This window comes from Oncorhynchus clarkii, chromosome 14 (assembly GCF_045791955.1).
Source record: "Oncorhynchus clarkii lewisi isolate Uvic-CL-2024 chromosome 14, UVic_Ocla_1.0, whole genome shotgun sequence".
NCBI classification, from domain to species: Eukaryota; Metazoa; Chordata; class Actinopteri; order Salmoniformes; family Salmonidae; genus Oncorhynchus; species Oncorhynchus clarkii.
Window position 1 is genome coordinate 40294079 of NC_092160.1, and position 18780 is coordinate 40312858.

General features: G+C 40.9%; 1 protein-coding gene across 1 annotated transcript; it reads right to left on the minus strand.

Moving 5' to 3' along the window:
* Positions 1–2008: 2008 nt before the first annotated feature.
* On the minus strand, positions 2009–18327 carry LOC139366598 (transcription termination factor 1-like). The gene is made up of 11 exons (XM_071104281.1): positions 18289–18327; positions 14384–15907; positions 14001–14128; positions 12007–12192; positions 11768–11849; positions 11461–11591; positions 11122–11317; positions 5998–6090; positions 4875–4940; positions 4455–4540; positions 2009–4050 (listed from the first exon to the last, which is right to left on the minus strand). Exons 2-11 carry the CDS (start codon positions 15157–15159, stop codon positions 3902–3904), a joined length of 1893 nt encoding a protein of 630 aa, XP_070960382.1. The 5' UTR covers positions 15160–15907; positions 18289–18327; the 3' UTR covers positions 2009–3901.
* Positions 18328–18780: the final 453 nt, after the last annotated feature.

Here is an 18780-nt window from a genome sequence, read left to right on the forward strand (position 1 = left end):
GACGTCATGTTTAATTTGTTTCTACGTTGAAGAATAATAACCCTGGGTGTATTTTCACAGTCTGGCCCAAATGGTACCCTATTAGGGTACACTACTTTGGACTAGGAACCATAGGGTACACTACCTTGGACTAGGAACCATAGGGTACACTACTTTGAAATAGTGTAATATATGTATATACACTGAGATCATGTGACACTTAAATAAAGTCCACCTGTGTGCAATCTAACTAATTATGTGACTTCTGAAGGTAATTGGTTGCACCAGATCTTATTTAGGGGCTTCAAGGCAAAGGGGATGAATACAGATGCACGCACCACTTTTCCATATATTTTTTTCTTCAAATTTTTTGAAACAAGTAATTTTTTTCATTTCACTTCACCAATGTATGTCAACTGCATGAAATCCAAATAAAAATCAGTTTAAATTACAGGTTGTAAAGCAACAAAATAGGAAAAACGCCAAGGAGGATGAATACTTCTGCAAGGTGCTGTAGGTGTTACCAATGTGGGAAGCTATGATTTTATTTCAATGACAAAATGATGTTTGATCAAAAGTTGTAAAGATCTTTAGTTGGTTGGCTTGCTATTGTTAGCAAACATGGCTAGTCTTTTCCTCGACTACAATAGAACATACATCATCCTCTGGTGAAGACGGCATCGTCCAAGCCATTCTCCTCGTCGTCCATTCTCCTCGTCCAAGCCATTCTCCTAGTCCAAGCCATTCTCCTCGTCCAAGCCATTCTCCTCGTCGTCCATTCTACTCGTCCAAGCCATACTCCTCGTCCAAGCCATTCTCCTCGTCGTCCATTCTCCTCGTCCAAGCCATTCTCCTAGTCCAAGCCATTCTCCTCGTCCAAGCCATTCTCCTCGTCGTCCATTCTACTCGTCCAAGCCATTCTCCTCGTCCAAGCCATTCTCCTCATCGTCCATTCTCCTCGTCCAAGCCATACTCCTCGTCGTCCATTCTCCTCGTCCAAGCCATTCTCCTCGTCCAAGCCATTCTCCTCGTCGTCCATTCTACTCGTCCAAGCCATTCTCCTCGTCGTCCATTCTCCTCGTCCAAGCCATTCTCCTCGTCGTCCATTCTACTCGTCCAAGCCATTCTCCTCGTCGTCCATTCTCCTCGTCCAAGCCATTCTCCTCGTCGTCCATTCTACTCGTCCAAGCCATTCTCCTCGTCGTCCAAGCCATTCTCCTCGTTGTCCAAGCCATTCTCCGAGTTGTCGTCCGTCATGTTGAATGCACACAGTTTTGGGCTGAATCGAGAAGAAACTTACATCACCCCTGCAGTTGACCAACCACAGACATAGGGGCATAGACTTCCACTATCGAACTTCGACTTGCTTCAAGAAAATTGTTGGTGTGCACGAACAACTGAAAAAACCCTTGCTGAAGACCAAAGTGAACCAAAAAGTCAACATTTCGTACTAAAAGCGAAACACTTTTACGAACTGTTTTGGATGGGAAGCATGCGCAAGACACCTTTAGAAGCCAAGCATAATGCTGTGTGAATAAAGCATAGCCTACCAGATACTATCACAAGAGCAGAAGGTACTAAATATGTAGGTATCATCTATGACAGATCTCAATAACCGCCATCGTCTAATTAACGTCACTTTGTTAGCCAAAACAAAAAAAATGTAAAGGCATAAAAACAATACATGTATTATTTAATCTAATCATTACACAACTCTTATCCAAATTATAGCGGCAGGGCAGCCTAGTGGTTAGAGTGTTGGACTGGTAACCGGAAGGTTGCAAGTTCAAACCCCTGAGCTGACAAGGTACAAATCTGTCGTTCTGCCCCTGAACAGGCAGTTAACCCACAGTTCCTAGGCCGTCATTGAAAATAAGAATTTGTTCTTAACTGACTTGCCTAGTTAAATAAAGGTAAAAAAAAATTAAAAAGACATTTTACAAAAAAAAACAAAAAAAAATAGGAGCACATCTGTGTCACTATGAAATGACCATCGTCCAACCAACAGATTAACACAGGACCTCTAAAAATAATTCCACAGTATTTTTATTTAACCTTCAGAACAGATTGAAATAAAAAAAGATAAAAATAAAAAATATATTTACAAGAGAGCCCTGTACACATTACAATAAAAAAACAGAATACTAAAACATACATGTTTCAAATATAATTCAACATACAATAAACAAAAAATAAAAGCGATCCCATTCAACTACATAGAGGTCCTAAATCAATGATGTAAACTGCCTGAGTGGCACCAACACATTTAACTGCAGTGAACTCTGCAAAACGTTACACAAATTAGGGGCAAATAAAACAAAGCCGTTTTTTCACCAAATCTGTGGAAACTGAAGGGATCTCCAGTGTTTTCCATTCCTGTGACAACTTGTGACGCTTAACTTAATGAAGTTACATAGAGTTTGCCAGATTGCTTTGTAAATAAATGAGAATACTCTCTCTCTTCTTACAGACAGAGAGGTCCATCCCACATTTTATACAGACTACAATGATGAGTCCTAAAATGGTCCCCTGTGATAAAACGTGTTGCTGAATGGTAGACAGCATCCTAGGATTTTAAAACAGACGTTGCCTGTGAAAACATATCACCAAAATCCAATACAGGGAGAAGCGTTGGTTTGAACAGTCATTCTCCTGTTTTTAATACTAAAGGCATGATTTATTGAGATATAAAAAAAAAAAAAATCTTGGATCTTAGATTCCAAGTAAAATGTTCTATATCCGTTAGGAAGGACAACTCGTCATCAATCCAGACACCCAGGTACTTATATTGAGAAACTAGCTTAATTTAGGCTCCATTTATAGCGCAAATATGCAGGTCCTTTGGGTCAATATTTCGTGACCTAGAGAACAGCATGAACTTGGTTTTTACTTGTATTTAACACTAATTTAAGATCTGTAAGTGATTTCAGAACTGGATCAAAGTCATGCTGAAGTTCACGAACGGCCTGCTGCACTGAGGTAGCACAGGAACACAACACGGTGTCATCTGCATAGAGATGAATGGCCTGCTGCACTGAGGTAGCACAGGAATACAACACGGTGTCATTAGAATAGAGATGAATGGCCTGCTGCACTAAGGTGGCACAGGAATACAACACTGTGTCATCTGCATAGAGATGAATGTTACAAGTATGAACAGTGTTTCCTATGTCTTTAATATACAAAGTGAAACAATAATGGACCCAAAGTAGAACCCTGAGGGACACCTTTTTGAATCTCAGGAAATTCTTATTAAACCCCGTCTATCAAGATGGCCTGAGTTCTGTCGCTGTGATAATTCAGATTTAACCCCATCTATCAAGATGGCCTGAAACAATAATGGTGACAGATGTCCAGATCATTTGTATCCCCACCCTCATCGAGTGATACGATTTCCAGATCATTTGTATCCCCACCCTCATCGAGTAATAGATGTCCAGATCATTTGTATCCCCACCCTCATCGAGTGATAGATGTCCAGATCATTTGTATCCCCACCCTAATGGAGTGATAGATGTCCAGATCATTTGTATCCCCACCCAAATGGAGTGATAGATGTACTGCTAATACTACAGATTTCCATGCTTTTGGAAAACTTCCTGATAACAATGTTACATAAAGAATGTGGGCTACTGATCCAGCAATAAGGGGAGGCTGCACACTACAGCAGACCAGGCTCCAAATGATCAGCCCCTGGGGATGTTATCATGTCTAATGTTAACAAAGCATCCATCTTTATTGGTGAATGTCAGAAAAAGGAAAACTCCTGACCAGCATTTTCAGTATCGTCCAATAGATTTTCACCATCTACATCCATACATACTCTTTTCAAAAGCTGCCTTTAAAATACATCCAAAATATAAAGCTCGCAGAGATAAAAAATTATTGATAATCAACTGTTCTGAACCTCGCTGTAATAATCTCAGTCGTCCTCATCTTCAAAGATCTCTGAGAGCAGGAAGTGCTCTTGTGGATCTTCTCTGGACTCGGTCTCCCCTGACTCAGTCTGACTGTGTCGGAGGAGCTCTTCAAACTTGGGCAGAACACTACTGTACAGGAAATCAATGGTCTCTGAAAGTAAAACACAGATACATTAAATTAGTAAATGTGTCCAGCAAACAACAAGATTCTTCCTCGAAGCATCATTATATTTGAAGGGGGGGGTGGGGGGCCAATCAGTGGTTTTACATGTGATCACACATGACATTTTCTTAGGTTTTCATCTCTTTCCGAATGTAGAAACATAATTTACACATATGTAGACTTGTATACTGCTGGAGATGAATAGGAGGTTAAAAACATGCAGTCAAGACGGAGCTAGCTTATACTTCCTGTCCCTTGGAAGTGATGTCACCGGAACACTGGTCATAGTGACTTGCACTCAACTATTCTAAACGCATACCTCCAACCTAAAAAAACAACATAGGGATTGCAAAAAAAACAAATGTGTGTATGACAGCAGCTTTTACACCTACCACAGAAAGACATGCTCTGACGCAACGGCACTTTGGCTACTTTTAGCTTGTGGTAGTGCATCTGTACGTAGCAAGGAGTAACTCCCCTTTAAAACAGGAAAGAAAGGTTAGCAGATAGCATAGCATTCCCACACACATAAACCACAACGACCCTGCCATGTGCTGTTGTACTCCTCACTCCTAGAAGATAGGAAACATTTGGCCAGGGCTGTGCCTCTACTGTACAGATACCCCTTTCTTTGACGATTAACGACCGAGTTTGTAGACAATGAAAACATCTGTGTTGTGTTTAAGAGATTTGAGAATCGAAACATAAACACTAACATAATACAAACCTCTGTCAGAGAAAATGTCATTAATAATAAAAATGCAACATTGTCTAAAACAAAGTATAATCTGTGTATAATAACAACCTCTTACCCAATTGTGTGAGCAATTTCTTCCCAGTCAACATCTGAGGCATCTTCCACCTGCATTGCATTCAACCTGAAAGGTCAAAATGACATTGAATCAACATTGGCTAAATAAAAATGGTTGACCATGCCAGTTTCATATGCCATTATACCAAGAACAAAAGACTTCCATTGGCCCTGTAAATCAGGACTACGCAGAACGGTAATGCAGAAGGTATATACTATGATTATAAGTCACTAGACTGGGTTAATAAATCATATTACACCACATTAATAAGTCACTAGACTGGGTTTATAAATCATATTATACCACATTAATAAGTCACTAGACTGGGTTAATAAATCATATTACACCACATTAATAAGTCACTGGGTAAATAAATCATATTACACCACATTAATAAGTCACTGGGTAAATAAATCATATTACACCACATTAATAAGTCACTAGACTGGGTTAATAAATCATATTATACCACATTAATAAGTCACTAGACTGAGTTAATAAATCATATTACACCACATTAATAAGTCACTAGACTGGGATAATAAATCATATTACACCACATTAATAAGTCACTGGGTAAATAAATCATATTATACCACATTAATAAGTCACTAGACTGGGATAATAAATCATATTACACCACATTAATAAGTCACTAGACTGGGTTAATAAATCATATACCACATTAATAAGTCACTAGACTGGGTTAATAAATCATATACCACATTAATAAGTCACCAGACTGGGTTAATAAATCATATTACACCACATTAATAAGTCACCAGACTGGGTTAATAAATCATATTACACCACATTAATAAGTCACTGGGTAAATAAATCATATTATACCACATTAATAAGTCACTGGGTAAATAAATCATATTATACCACATTAATAAGTCACTAGACTGGGTTAATAAATCATATTACACCACATTAATAAGTCACTAGACTGGGTTAATAAATCATTTTACACCACATTAATAAGTCACTGGGTTAATAAATCATATTACACCACATTAATAAGTCACTAGACTGGGTTAATAAATCTTCCAAAGAAAATAAAACGAAACAATTCTACAATAGCATATATTGAATTTAAAAAATCTTCACAAAAACTCACGCTTTGATCAAATCCACTTTAGCCTTTAAGGTTTTCACACCTCCACTGAATGCTGGTTGTCCGTGTGCCATTTTGTATGCCATAACACCCAACCTGGGAACAGAGAAGATACAGCCTCTGCCTCAAAAGACAATCTTCTGAATCTGAACGCATGTGGAAACAAAACCAGGGCGACATTGTCAAAGTGGAAGAATTGTGCAACGTGCAAAAAATAACAATTTGAGTTATAAAGGAGACGACTATTTAACTAGAGTTTAGCAAGCAATTCATCTGGGCTAACTAACAACTAACACTGTGTACAATATTATCATTTCTGATAATTTCCGTTTAACATAAGTAACATAGAATCTTAACAGTGCCTATTCCATAAGGTTGACTGGCAAAATAGTAATATTGTCATGCTGGCCAACTGGCTAAAGAGTAATATTGTCATGCTTGCCAACCGGCTAAAGAGTAATATTGTCATGCTTGCCAACTGGCTATGGCAGAAGTTTGACGTACAGTGCATTCGAAAAGTATTCAGACTCCTTGACCTTTTCCACATTTTGTTACAGCCTTATTCTAAAATTACTTTAAATCTTTTCCCCCTGTCAGTCTACACATAATACCCCATAATGACATCATAATACCCCATAGTGACATCACAATACCCCATAATGACATCATAATACCCTATAATGACATTACATTATAATACCCCATAATGACATCATAATACCCCATAATGACATTACATTATAATACCCCATAATGGCATCACAATACCCCATAATGACATTACATTATAATACCCCATAATGACATTACATTATAATACCCCATAATGACATCACAATACCCCATAATGACATTACATTACCCCATAATGACATCAAAATACCCCATAATGGCATCATAATACCCCATAATGACATCATAATACCCCATAATGACATCACAATACCCCATAATGACATCATAATACCCCATAATGGCATCATAATACCCCATAATGACATTACATTACCCCATAATGACATCACAATACCTCATAATGACATCACAATACCTCATAATGACATCATAATACCCCATAATGACATCACAATACCCCATAATGACATCATAATACCCCATAATGACATCACAATACCCCATAATGACATCATAATACCCCATAATGGCATCATAATACCCCATAATGACATCATAATACCCCATAATGACATCACAATACCCCATAATGACATCATAATACCCCATAATGGCATCATAATACCCCATAATGACATTACATTACCCCATAATGACATCACAATACCTCATAATGACATCATAATACCCCATAATGACATTACATTACCCCATAATGACATCACAATACCTCATAATGACATCACAATACCCCATAATGACATCACAATACCCCATAATGGCATCACAATACCCCATAATGACATCATAATACCCCATAATGACAAAGCAAAAACAGCTTTTTTTAGAAAGGTATCCCATTCTTTTATGAAGATCCTCTCAAGCTTTGTCAGGTTGGATGGGGAGCATCTCTGCACAGCTATTTTCAGGTTTCTCCAGAGATGTTAGACTGGGATCAAGTCCAGGCTCTGGCTGGGCCACTCAAGGACATTCAGACTTGTCCCGAATCCACTCCTGGGTTGTCTTGGCTGTGTGCTTAAGGTCGTTGTCCTGTTGGAAGGCAAACTTTTGCCCCACTCCGAGGTCCTGAGTATGATGCTGCCACCACCATGCTTCACAGTATTGATGGTGCCAGGTTTCCTCCAGACGTGACACTTGGCATTTAGGCCAAAAAGAGTTCAATCTTGGTTTCATCAGACCAGAGAATCTTGTTTCTCATGGACTGAGTCCTTTAGGTGCCTTATGGCAAATTCCAAGCGGGCTGTCATGTGCCTTTTACTGAGGAGTGGCTTCCATCTGGCCACTCTACCATAAAGGCCTGATTGGTGGAGTGCTGCAGAGATGGTTGTCATTCTGGAAGGTTCTACCATTTCCACAGAGGAACTCTAGAGCTCTGTCACAGTGACCATCAGGTTCTTGGTCACCTCCCTGACCAAGGCCCTTCTCCCCCGATTGCCCAGTTTGGCCGGGCAGCCAGCTCTAGGAAGAGTCTTGGTGGTTCCAAAATTTTTCCATTTAAGAATGATGGAGGCCACTGTGTTCTTGGGGACTTGCAATGCTGCACACATTTTTGGGTACCCTTCCCCAGATCTGTGCCTCGAAACAACCCTGTCTCGAAGCTCTACGGACAATTCCTTTGACCTCATGGCTTGATTTTTGCTCTGACATGCACTGTCAACTGTGGGACCTTATATAGATTTCCAAATCATTTATAATCAAACTATTTGTCACATGCGCCCCAAATTCAACAAAAATAAATATGACAATCAAATATGATATTGGCATTTCAAAGATGATTTCTGGCAGGCTGCAAGAGAATGTGCTAGCTGTTGTGATTGGCTCTTCGAGTCTCACTGCAGGACGTTGGACTGATGGGGAGGTTTATGACCCCCATAAATATCTTTCCCCTCTCTCTACTCTACCGATGTGACTCGAGTAAAGCCTTTGTTAACATTGAGCATCCAGTTTACCACCAGAGACATTCTTCAGTGGACCAGAGATCCATGCTGGACCACCCGGTCTCCCATATACGAACAATCTACTGAAGCGCAGAGTAAATATGTATTGCCTTCTCCTTTCTCAAATGGGCGGTAATTTAGAATGCATACAATTCTGTATTTACGATAGCATGGCTTCTCCCTCTGTTCCTCAGTCTTCCTGCTCTTTCACTGAAACGCCACTCCCTTTCCTTTGTGGAACCAGCTGTCATATCTGTTCCGTCCGCTAGGGACGATTTCCTTTATGACATAAGTTGTAATCAATGTATGATTCATTCTGTGTATATGTAATTATGTGTGATTATTTAGGCATTTAGTAAATAAATAATTAAACCAAATTTTGTATTGCTGATTCAACTTGTTAGCCAGGGTTCGTGAAGATATCCAAGAATTTCCAACTTTGAGATTAAACTAAATAAGGTGAGGATTAAATATTGACTTCTATTGATGTAAAAGATTACTAGGTCTTTAAGAGTTTATTCGGAAGATAACAGCTCTATAAACATGCTTTCGTGGTGCCCCGACTATCTAATTAATTACATTTACATGATTAGTTCAATCAGGTAATATTAACGACAGAGAAATGATTTTATAGAATAGCATGTCATATCACTTAATCCGGCATAGCCAAAGACACGACATTGGGTATTTCATATTTTCTACTTCCTGTATATAGCCGTGTTATTTTCTACTTCCTGTATATAGCCATGTTATTTTCTACTCCCTGTATATAGCCGTGTTATTTTCTACTTCCTGTATATAGCCATGTTATTTTCTACTCCCTGTATATAGCCATGTTATTTTCTACTTCCTGTATATAGCCATGTTATTTTCTACTTCCTGTATATAGCCATGTTATTTTCTACTTCCTGTTTATAGCCATGTTATTTTCTACTTCCTGTATATAGCCATGTTATTTTCTACTCCCTGTATATAGCCATGTTATTTTCTACTTCCTGTATATAGCCATGTTATTTTCTACTTCCTGTATATAGCCGTGTTATTTTCTACTTCCTGTATATAGCCATGTTATTGTCTACTTCCTGTATATAGCCATGTTATTGTCTACTTCCTGTATATAGCCATGTTATTTTCTACTTCCTGTTTATAGCCATGTTATTTTCTACTCCCTGTATATAGCCATGTTATTTTCTACTTCCTGTATATAGCCATGTTATTTTCTACTTCCTGTTTATAGCCATGTTATTTTCTACTTCCTGTATATAGCCATGTTATTTTCTACTTCCTGTATATAGCCATGTTATTTTCTACTCCCTGTATATCGCCGTGTTATTTTCTACTTCCTGTATATAGCCGTGTTATTTTCTACTCCCTGTATATAGCCATGTTATTTTCTACTCCCTGTATATAGCCGTGTTATTTTCTACTTCCTGTATATAGCCGTGTTATTTTCTACTTCCTGTATATAGCCATGTTATTTTCTACTCCCTGTATATAGCCATGTTATTTTCTACTTCCTGTATATAGCCATGTTATTTTCTACTTCCTGTATATAGCCATGTTATTTTCTACTTCCTGTTTATAGCCATGTTATTTTCTACTTCCTGTATATAGCCATGTTATTTTCTACTTCCTGTATATAGCCATGTTATTTTCTACTTCCTGTATATAGCCATGTTATTTTCTACTTCCTGTATATAGCCATGTTATTTTCTACTTCCTGTTCATAGCTGTGTTATTTTCTACTCCCTGTATATAGCGGTGTTATTTTCTACTTCCTGTATATAGCCGTGTTATTTTCTACTTCCTGTTTATAGCCACGTTATTTTCTACTCCCTGTATATAGCCATGTTATTTTCTACTTCCTGTATATAGCCGTGTTATTTTCTACTTCCTGTTTATAGCCATGTTATTTTCTACTCCCTGTTTATAGCCGCGTTATTTTCTACTTCCTGTTTATAGCCACGTTATTTTCTACTCCCTGTATATAGCCATGTTATTTTCTACTTCCTGTATATAGCCATGTTATTTTCTACTTCCTGTATATAGCCGTGTTATTTTATACTTCCTGTATATAGCCATGTTATTTTCTACTTCCTGTATATAGCCATGTCATTGTCTACTCCCTGTATATAGTCATGTTATTTTCTACTTCCTGTAGTTATTCACTGAGTATTTACTCCCTGTGTCACTATGTCTATTTTATCTTTAACTCTGCATGGTTGGAAAAAGGATCTGTCAGTCAGCAATTCACTGTTAGTCTATCTGACACATCCAATAGTCTCGACAGATTCTACGGTACAATGTATGTTTACAGTCTGTCCATGAAAGATTAGTGAGCGATACATGAATACCAACTTTATCATAAAACACATTGTTGAAGAAAAGTTCCAAATTAAATCACCCTGGAAGATCTTAATGTATTTTACGGTAATCACTGCACTTTGCATAATTATTTTTCACTGTGAAAACGTCGGCCATTTTTGTTTTTGTTTTTTTGCAACAGTTACCCATGAAACTCTGTGCTACACACCATTTCATTCGACACTGGTCCCGGTGGCGTGTCTTAACCCTCCGGCATACAACTGTCCAGGGGATGTTGTTGTACAGCTGGTCTTTCCTGACGGTGGCATGCCCTCTGCCAGGCTCCACCTGTCCCAGCAGGTGGTCTCGCACAGCTTCCATTAGTCTCTTCAGTTCTTCCTCGCCCCAAGAACCTAAGTTTGCGACTGAAAAAACACACACCAAACAAAGCAGGACCGTTGTTCAGACAAACGCTAGTAACAACATGGCCCAGAAAGAAAGTAGTGAAGCAGGATGTCAGGCAAGGAGCAAGAGTCATTATATTTAATTAAAGTTCCCGATGACTTACAAATCTGAGAAAACCGTTTCCTAAGGGGCGTTTCACTCCGGCCAGTCAACTGTGAGATCTTCACCCAATTGTTGCCGTGCAACGTCTGCAGTTTTTTCAAAGAGTAAAGTTCATCTTCGCTGAACCTTCGTCTAAAAATTCATAGAAACATTCAAGTAATAAGTCTGTAACAGCCCAGTGTAACGAGCTTCGTGTCAGGAAAAACAGCACAGTTGTTAGTTCCAATTCAACATCACTATACTTTTGTACACAGACAAAGCCCATTATTACCGTTGTCAGTTCCTTAAAGTAACTAGCCCAGTCTTACCGGCCCTTGTAACTGCTGCCATCAAACATTTTCCTCCCACCACGAGTATAGATCTTATGCCAAGGCCTCGGGATTCCTTCACCTGGAACAGGTTAGGGAGAGGGGAGATCAGTTTTCAGGGAAATCCCTTAGCATACTTATTTAGCACTGTAGACAATGGTAAAGACCGGGATATAAATGTGGGGATGAAGCTTCATCTGACTAGTTATCATTATGAAGCTGGCTAGAAGTCAACGCACCTATTCTCTCAGGGAATCTGTGATGACTCTTCAGCCTCTGGATGAAAGACAGTTCGTCTCTGAAGCGCTTTGTATGGAAGAGTTTAGCGGCATTCTCAATCCCTGTGAGAGCCAGGAAGTCGTTTATGTTACTCATGAGTTGTCTGTTCTCCTGTGCGCTGTATCGTCCGGTTCGCAGGGAAATGCCTGGAAAAGACAGAAGATTCCACAGAGTCTTAACCTAGGGCTCCAGACTAGCACGGTAACCTAGGGCTCCAGACTAGCACGGTAACCTAGGGCTCCAGACTAGCACGGTAACCTAGGTCTCCAGACTAGCACGGTAACCTAGGTCTCCAGACTAGCGCGGTAACCTAGGGCTCCAGACTAGCACGGTAACCTAGGGCTCCAGACTAGCGCGGTAACCTAGGGCTCCAGACTAGCACGGTAACCTAGGGCTCCAGACTAGCACGGTAACCAAGGGCTCCAGATTAGCACGGTAACCTAGTGCTCCAGACTAACGCGGTAACCTAGGGCTCCAGACTAACACGGTAACCTAGGACGCCAGACTAACATGGTAACCTAGGGCTCCAGACTAACGCGGTAACCTAGGGCTCCAGACTAACACGGTAACCTAGGGCGCTAGACTAACATGGTAACCTAGGGCGCCAGACTAACATGGTAACCTAGGGTGCCAGACTCCAAACTGGTACATTTTCAGTTGGTGGCACCAGCCCATGTTTTGGTCGCACCCAAAAAAAAATGCATGAGTGACCTAATATCATAGGCTAATTTATGTGCGTCTAGTCCACCACCTGAGCAAGAGGAAACTCAAAACACAATGTCTTTAAAATAATACTCACTGCTTTTTGTCCAGCAGCAGGCCCCAGCGGAACAGGCACAGAGACTCTCATTACATTACTGTTAACAAACACTGGTTTCAGCCTCCTACAAAAATAGGATATTTTGAGTCAGGTGATGTAGATTGTGCAGCTCACACCAACGAGACAAATTAAATAAATGTAACTGTCACATCAAAGTCTAAATCTTACCGTATGCAGACGGCTTTAGGGTGTCAAAACGTGACTAAATGATGTCAGTCTGGAGCCCTGGTTTAACCTACGGGGTCTAAATGATGTCAGTCTGGAGCCCTGGTTTAACCTACGGGGTCTAAATGATGTCAGTCTGGAGCCCTGGTTTAACCTACGGGGTCTAAATGATGTCAGTCTGGAGCCCTGGTTTAACCTACGGGGTCTAAATGATGTCAGTCTGGAGCCCTGGTTTAACCTACGGGGTCTAAATGATGTCAGTCTGGAGCCCTGGTTTAACCTACGGGGTCTAAATGATGTCAGTCTGGAGCCCTGGTTTAACCTACGGGGTCTAAATGATGTCAGTCTGGAGCCCTGGTTTAACCTACGGGGTCTAAATGATGTCAGTCTGGAGCCCTGGTTTAACCTACGGGGTCTAAATGATGTCAGTCTGGAGCCCTGGTTTAACCTACGGGGTCTAAATGATGTCAGTCTGGAGCCCTGGTTTAACCTACGGGGTCTAAATGATGTCAGTCTGGAGCCCTGGTTTAACCTACGGGGTCTAAATGATGTCAGTCTGGAGCCCTGGTTTAACCTACGGGGTCTAAATGATGTCAGTCTGGAGCCCTGGTTTAACCTACGGGGTCTAAATGATGTCAGTCTGGAGCCCTGGTTTAACCTACGGGGTCTAAATGATGTCAGTCTGGAGCCCTGGTTTAACCTACGGGGTCTAAATGATGTCAGTCTGGAGCCCTGGTTTAACCTACGGGGTCTAAATGATGTCAGTCTGGAGCCCTGGTTTAACCTACGGGGTCTAAATGACAATACCTTTAGTCAGCGGGTCAAACACTGAATATGGATCCATGTGTTAAGGGAGCAGAAGTCAATACATCTCATCTCTCAACACAGTAGCATGTTACATAACATTGCTGACATGTTAGCTACATCATCCTACGATAAACACCACGAGGGTTTAGAGAATAAACCTACCTTGTCTTCGGAATTCCTTGAATCGATCAAGATCATACTTGATCATCGCTCTGATCTTATTAACAGGCCGCGACGCAATATTGGGAACAAACTCTTTGAGCTCAATCATAGCCCTCCATTCGTTTTCACTGTAACATAGAGAGGGGAGAAATACCTAAATAACATCTAAAACATCTGGGCAGGACAGAAATGCCTCCTCTCTGCACAGAAAGATGTTTCAGATGAAACTCTGGTACACAGCACAATGATTCACAAAGGTCTGGTTTTCACCAGCAAAACCTCCTGTCAATGGTTATGTTCACTACCACCAATAGGGGAAATCACTCTTCAGTATATGCTAGATTCACTCTTAAAACAAGTGTATGAGGTTCCTTTCTACTGACCTTAGAGCTTTATCGTTTTGCATGCGTCTGCGGTGTTGGGTGCTTGTCTCAACCATGGTTGTATGGAGGCCATCTTGCCCTGTCTCAGATTCTGGTCCAGCATCACGAGTCCTGTTATCTGACTTAGAGGGGACACTGTCCATTCCCGTGTCGGACTCTCTGCAGCATTGTCTCTTGTTTCTCCTGCTGCCCTCTTCAGCCCCTCCATCCGGTTGTGTTTTCATCCTCGTTGTTGTTTTCCATTTTCTCCCAGTTTGTTCTAGAATACCTGGGAGCTCGGTTTCATCTGGACAAACGCTCAGTTGAATCTCTCCAACTTTTTCCTTCTTTCGTTTCCTGTTCTCTTTTTCGTTCTTCTGTACCTCCGTTACCACATTTTCCCCTCCCTCAACCGCTTCAGTGTACAGTTCTATGATTTCAGGATCATCTGCTAATCTTAAAACTGTCTCACGGCTTTCCGCTCCCTCTTCAAGCTTAGTTTGTCTGTTCTTGAGCTTCTTCTTACTCTTTATGGCCTCTACGGGCACCCTTACAGCTGAGACATCTACTGCAGACGCTGAGAGGCCACTGTCCATCCCCTCTTCTGTCTCTCTGTCATTACGGGTTTTCTTTTTCTTCCAGCTACTCATCCCCCCCGCGGCAACAGTCCCTCCATCGTCTCCCACACGTTGTGTGTGAAGAGTGTTTGACTTTCTCTTAGTTCTCTCTTCAGTTCGTTCCTCAGGATCTGGTACCTCCATTTGCTTCTTACCTTTCTTCCTCTCTTTCTCCACCATGTCCAACTCTGTCACCGTTTGCCCTTTATGTTCGTTCGGGTTCACGTTTCACATCCCTCGACCGTGTCAGGTACCACAAACGAGAATGTTTCAGGAACGGCTTTCAAGTAAAAAGATGGGATGTTGGAAACAGGGAATCTCAGTCGCCCAGTTCTGGAAACAGGGAATCTCAGTCGCCCAGTTCTGGAAACAGGGAATCTCAGTCGCCCAGTTCTGGAAACAGGGAATCTCAGTCGCCCAGTTCTGGAAACAGGGAATCTCAGTCGCCCAGTTCTGGAAACAGGGCATCTCAGTCGCCCAGTTCTGGAAACAGGGAATCTCAGTCACCCAGTTCTGGAAACAGGGAATCTCAGTCACCCAGTTCTGGAAACAGGGAATCTCAGTCACCCAGTTCTGGAAACAGGGAATCTCAGTCGCCCAGTTCTGGAAACAGGGAATCTCAGTCGCCCAGTTCTGGAAACAGGGAATCTCAGTCGCCCAGTTCTGGAAACAGGGAATCTCAGTCGCCCAGTTCTGGAAACAGGGAATCTCAGTCGCCCAGTTCTGGAAACAGGGAATCTCAGTCGCCCAGTTCTGGAAACAGGGAATCTCAGTCGCCCAGTTCTGGAAACAGGGAATCTCAGTCACCCAGTTCTGGAAACAGGGAATCTCAGTCGCCCAGTTCTGGAAACAGGCAATCTCAGTCGCCCAGTTCTGTGGGTGTTGTCGTCCCCGGCATGGTGGCAGCTGTTTAACCGATTTGCTCCAACTATAAAACACAAAGACAATATTAAACTAAGCCGATTAAACTGAACTCTACGACTTCCCATGGAGTTGATCGGCGACTAGCGCAGGCAGACTGGGGCTTCGATGTCAAATAAAATGAAGTAACCAAAAATGATTGATTTCAGCACCCAAAGAATAGCCTGTGATTACACACAGCATTGTATTTCAAAACACACACACACACACACACACACGAGCCTGAGCAATGGAGCAGTTGCATAGGTATGTTTTTGTACTCTCACTTTGAGGAGAAAATTATCATAATCCATTGGGTAATTTGTCATTTTCAAATAATTAGTAATGTTTTGAGCTAGTCTGTATTAAAATAGATACTGTCCGTTTTATATATGATATAATAATTAACAGATTGCATTTTGCACGCCCCCCCCCCCCCCCCCCCCCTCAAGATGAATGGTTCTGCCCACCGGAAAGGTGTTCTACCCTCCCGCCCACCACCGTTTTGAACATCTTAGAATATACTATTTAGAGCAAGCAGCCGATCATACTAGTTATCACAGCTACAAAGTCATAAAGACCGTCTATTTTTACAATTTCTCTTCTTGAAATGTGATTTTAAACCTAACCATAACCCTTAACCACACTGCTAAGCCTATACCATAACCTTAAAGAAAGAACGATATATATTTTAACTTTGCGGCTGTGGTAACTAGTGTAAACCCGGGAGAACACAACAAGCATGGATGCAATAAGTGTAAAACCCATTACCTAACTGGGGATAGCTAGCTAACATAATGTCACAAAGCATTACCTAACAGGGGATAGCTAGCTAACATAATGTCACAAAGCATTACCTAACTGGGGATAGCTAGCTAACATAATGTCACAAAGCATTACCTAACAGGGGATAGCTAGCTAACATAATGTCACAAAGCATTACCTAACTGGGGATAGCTAGCTAACATAATGTCACAAAGCATTACCTAACTGGGGATAGCTAGCTAACATAATGTCACAAAGCATTACCTAACTGGGGATAGCTAGCTAACATAATGTCACAAAGCATTACCTAACTGGGGATAGCTAGCTAACATAATGTCACAAAGCATTACCTAACTGGGGATAGCTAGCTAACATAATGTCACAAAGCATTATCTAACAGGGGATAGCTAGCTAACATAATGTCACATAGCATAATATGCTAACCAGGTAACATTCATTCTGAAATAACTTCATATTTCTTAGTTCTTCAGGTATTAGTTTAGAAAGACGTGAAATTGGCATGGGAGCTAAGTAGCTAGCAAACTACCAGCAAGCTCCCTATTCCCACAAAATCATGCTGCGGGGATGTTTTTCAGCGGCAGGGACTGGGAGACTAGTCAGGATCGAGGGAAAGATGAACGGAGTAAAATACAGAGATATCCTTGATGAAAACCTGCTCCAGAGCACTCAGGACCTCAGACTGGGGCGAAAGTTCAACTCTCAACAGGACAACGACCCAAAGCACACAGCCAAGACAACACAGGAGTGGCTTCGGGACAAGTCTCTGAATTTCCTTTCCTTGATATATTACATCATGGGTTTTACTATAGAATAGGTGTCTGTTATATTACATCATGGGTTTTACTACAGAATAGGTGTCTTGACTGAGAGATGGGCTCTGGAAATAAGAGCGCGTCTGCTAAATGAACAAACCAGGGCTTTATCATTGCACATAAACTTCTACAAACAAGCTCCACATGGCAGAGGTTGCTGCCTTTATCAGGTCGATAATTATTATTTTTTTATTTTTTTTATTTCACCTTTATTTAACCAGGTAGGCTAGTTGAGAACAAGTTCTCATTTGCAACTGCGACCTGGCCAAGATAAGGCATAGCAGTGTGAACAGACAACACAGAGTTACACATGGAGTAAACAATTAACAAGTCAATAACACAGTAGAAAAAAGGGGAGTCTATATATACATTGTGTGCAAAAGGCATGAGAAGGTAGGCAAATAATTACAATTATGCAGATTAACACTGGAGTGATAAATGATCAGATGGTTATGTAAAGGTAGAGATAGAGATATTGGTGTGATAATAAGGTTCCAATAGATCAATATTAAATGGTAGCTTTTGAAGGAATAATATATATTAGCAATTAGGACTCTATCTGTAATGGTTATGATAAACATACATTTTTAAGTATTTTAAATGTAGTTTCTTGCACTTTCAGACCAATTCTGCCGCCCATGCGCACACGTTAAAAACATTTGTTCACACGTGCACAAACACCGTTCCACGTATGATCAGCACAACTAGCTAGTTAGCTGGCCTGGTTAACTACACGTGATAGACTCTAGTTTACTAGCTAAATAAGCAAATCCGAGATAAATCTCGTGAAGAAAAACAAACATGCACTGACCTGAACGAACACACGGGAAACTAAACTCAGTTTCACTCCGTAGCTTCCTTCTTCTGTTTGACGCGTTAAGGGCTGGCGAGCCCATCAGCAGACCACAGCGCCCCCGGGTGGATGGGGTGTTACTATAACGGACAGTCAGACCCACCAGTTCATTACATAAATAAATGACTACGATGTGAGGAAAGAAACAGTGTGATCTAGTATGATCATGTATTGAATTAACTGAATTGATAGACAACAAATTATAACACAGGCGACTCCTGACATCCGCAGCGGTTTGGGACTGATGTGACAGCATCCACTAAAACCAGAGAGTGCAGCCACTGCAGTCCCTCACAAGGCCGTGATTGGGAGTCCCATTGGGAGGTGCACAATTGGCCCAGCGTCGTCCGGGTTTGGCCGGGGTAGGCCGTTATTGTAAATAAGAATTTGCCTGGTTAAATAAAAAAATATTGAAATGTAAAGTGTGTTCACAAATGTGTTTACATTTCT

What these genes read in the sequence shown, in the direction of transcription:
- LOC139366598 (XM_071104281.1), bottom strand. Translation starts at nt 15,159, where the DNA reads ATGGTGGAGAAAGAGAGGAAGAAAGGTAAGAAGCAAATGGAGGTACCA. An exon ending in CAGATTCCCTGAGAGAATAG is followed by an intron (nt 11,850 to 12,006) that starts GTGCGTTGACTT and finishes AACCTGTTCCAG; the next exon opens with GTGAAGGAATCCCGAGGCCT. An exon ending in AAAGTGGATTTGATCAAAGC is followed by an intron (nt 4,941 to 5,997) that starts GTGAGTTTTTGT and finishes TTGACCTTTCAG; the next exon opens with GTTGAATGCAATGCAGGTGG.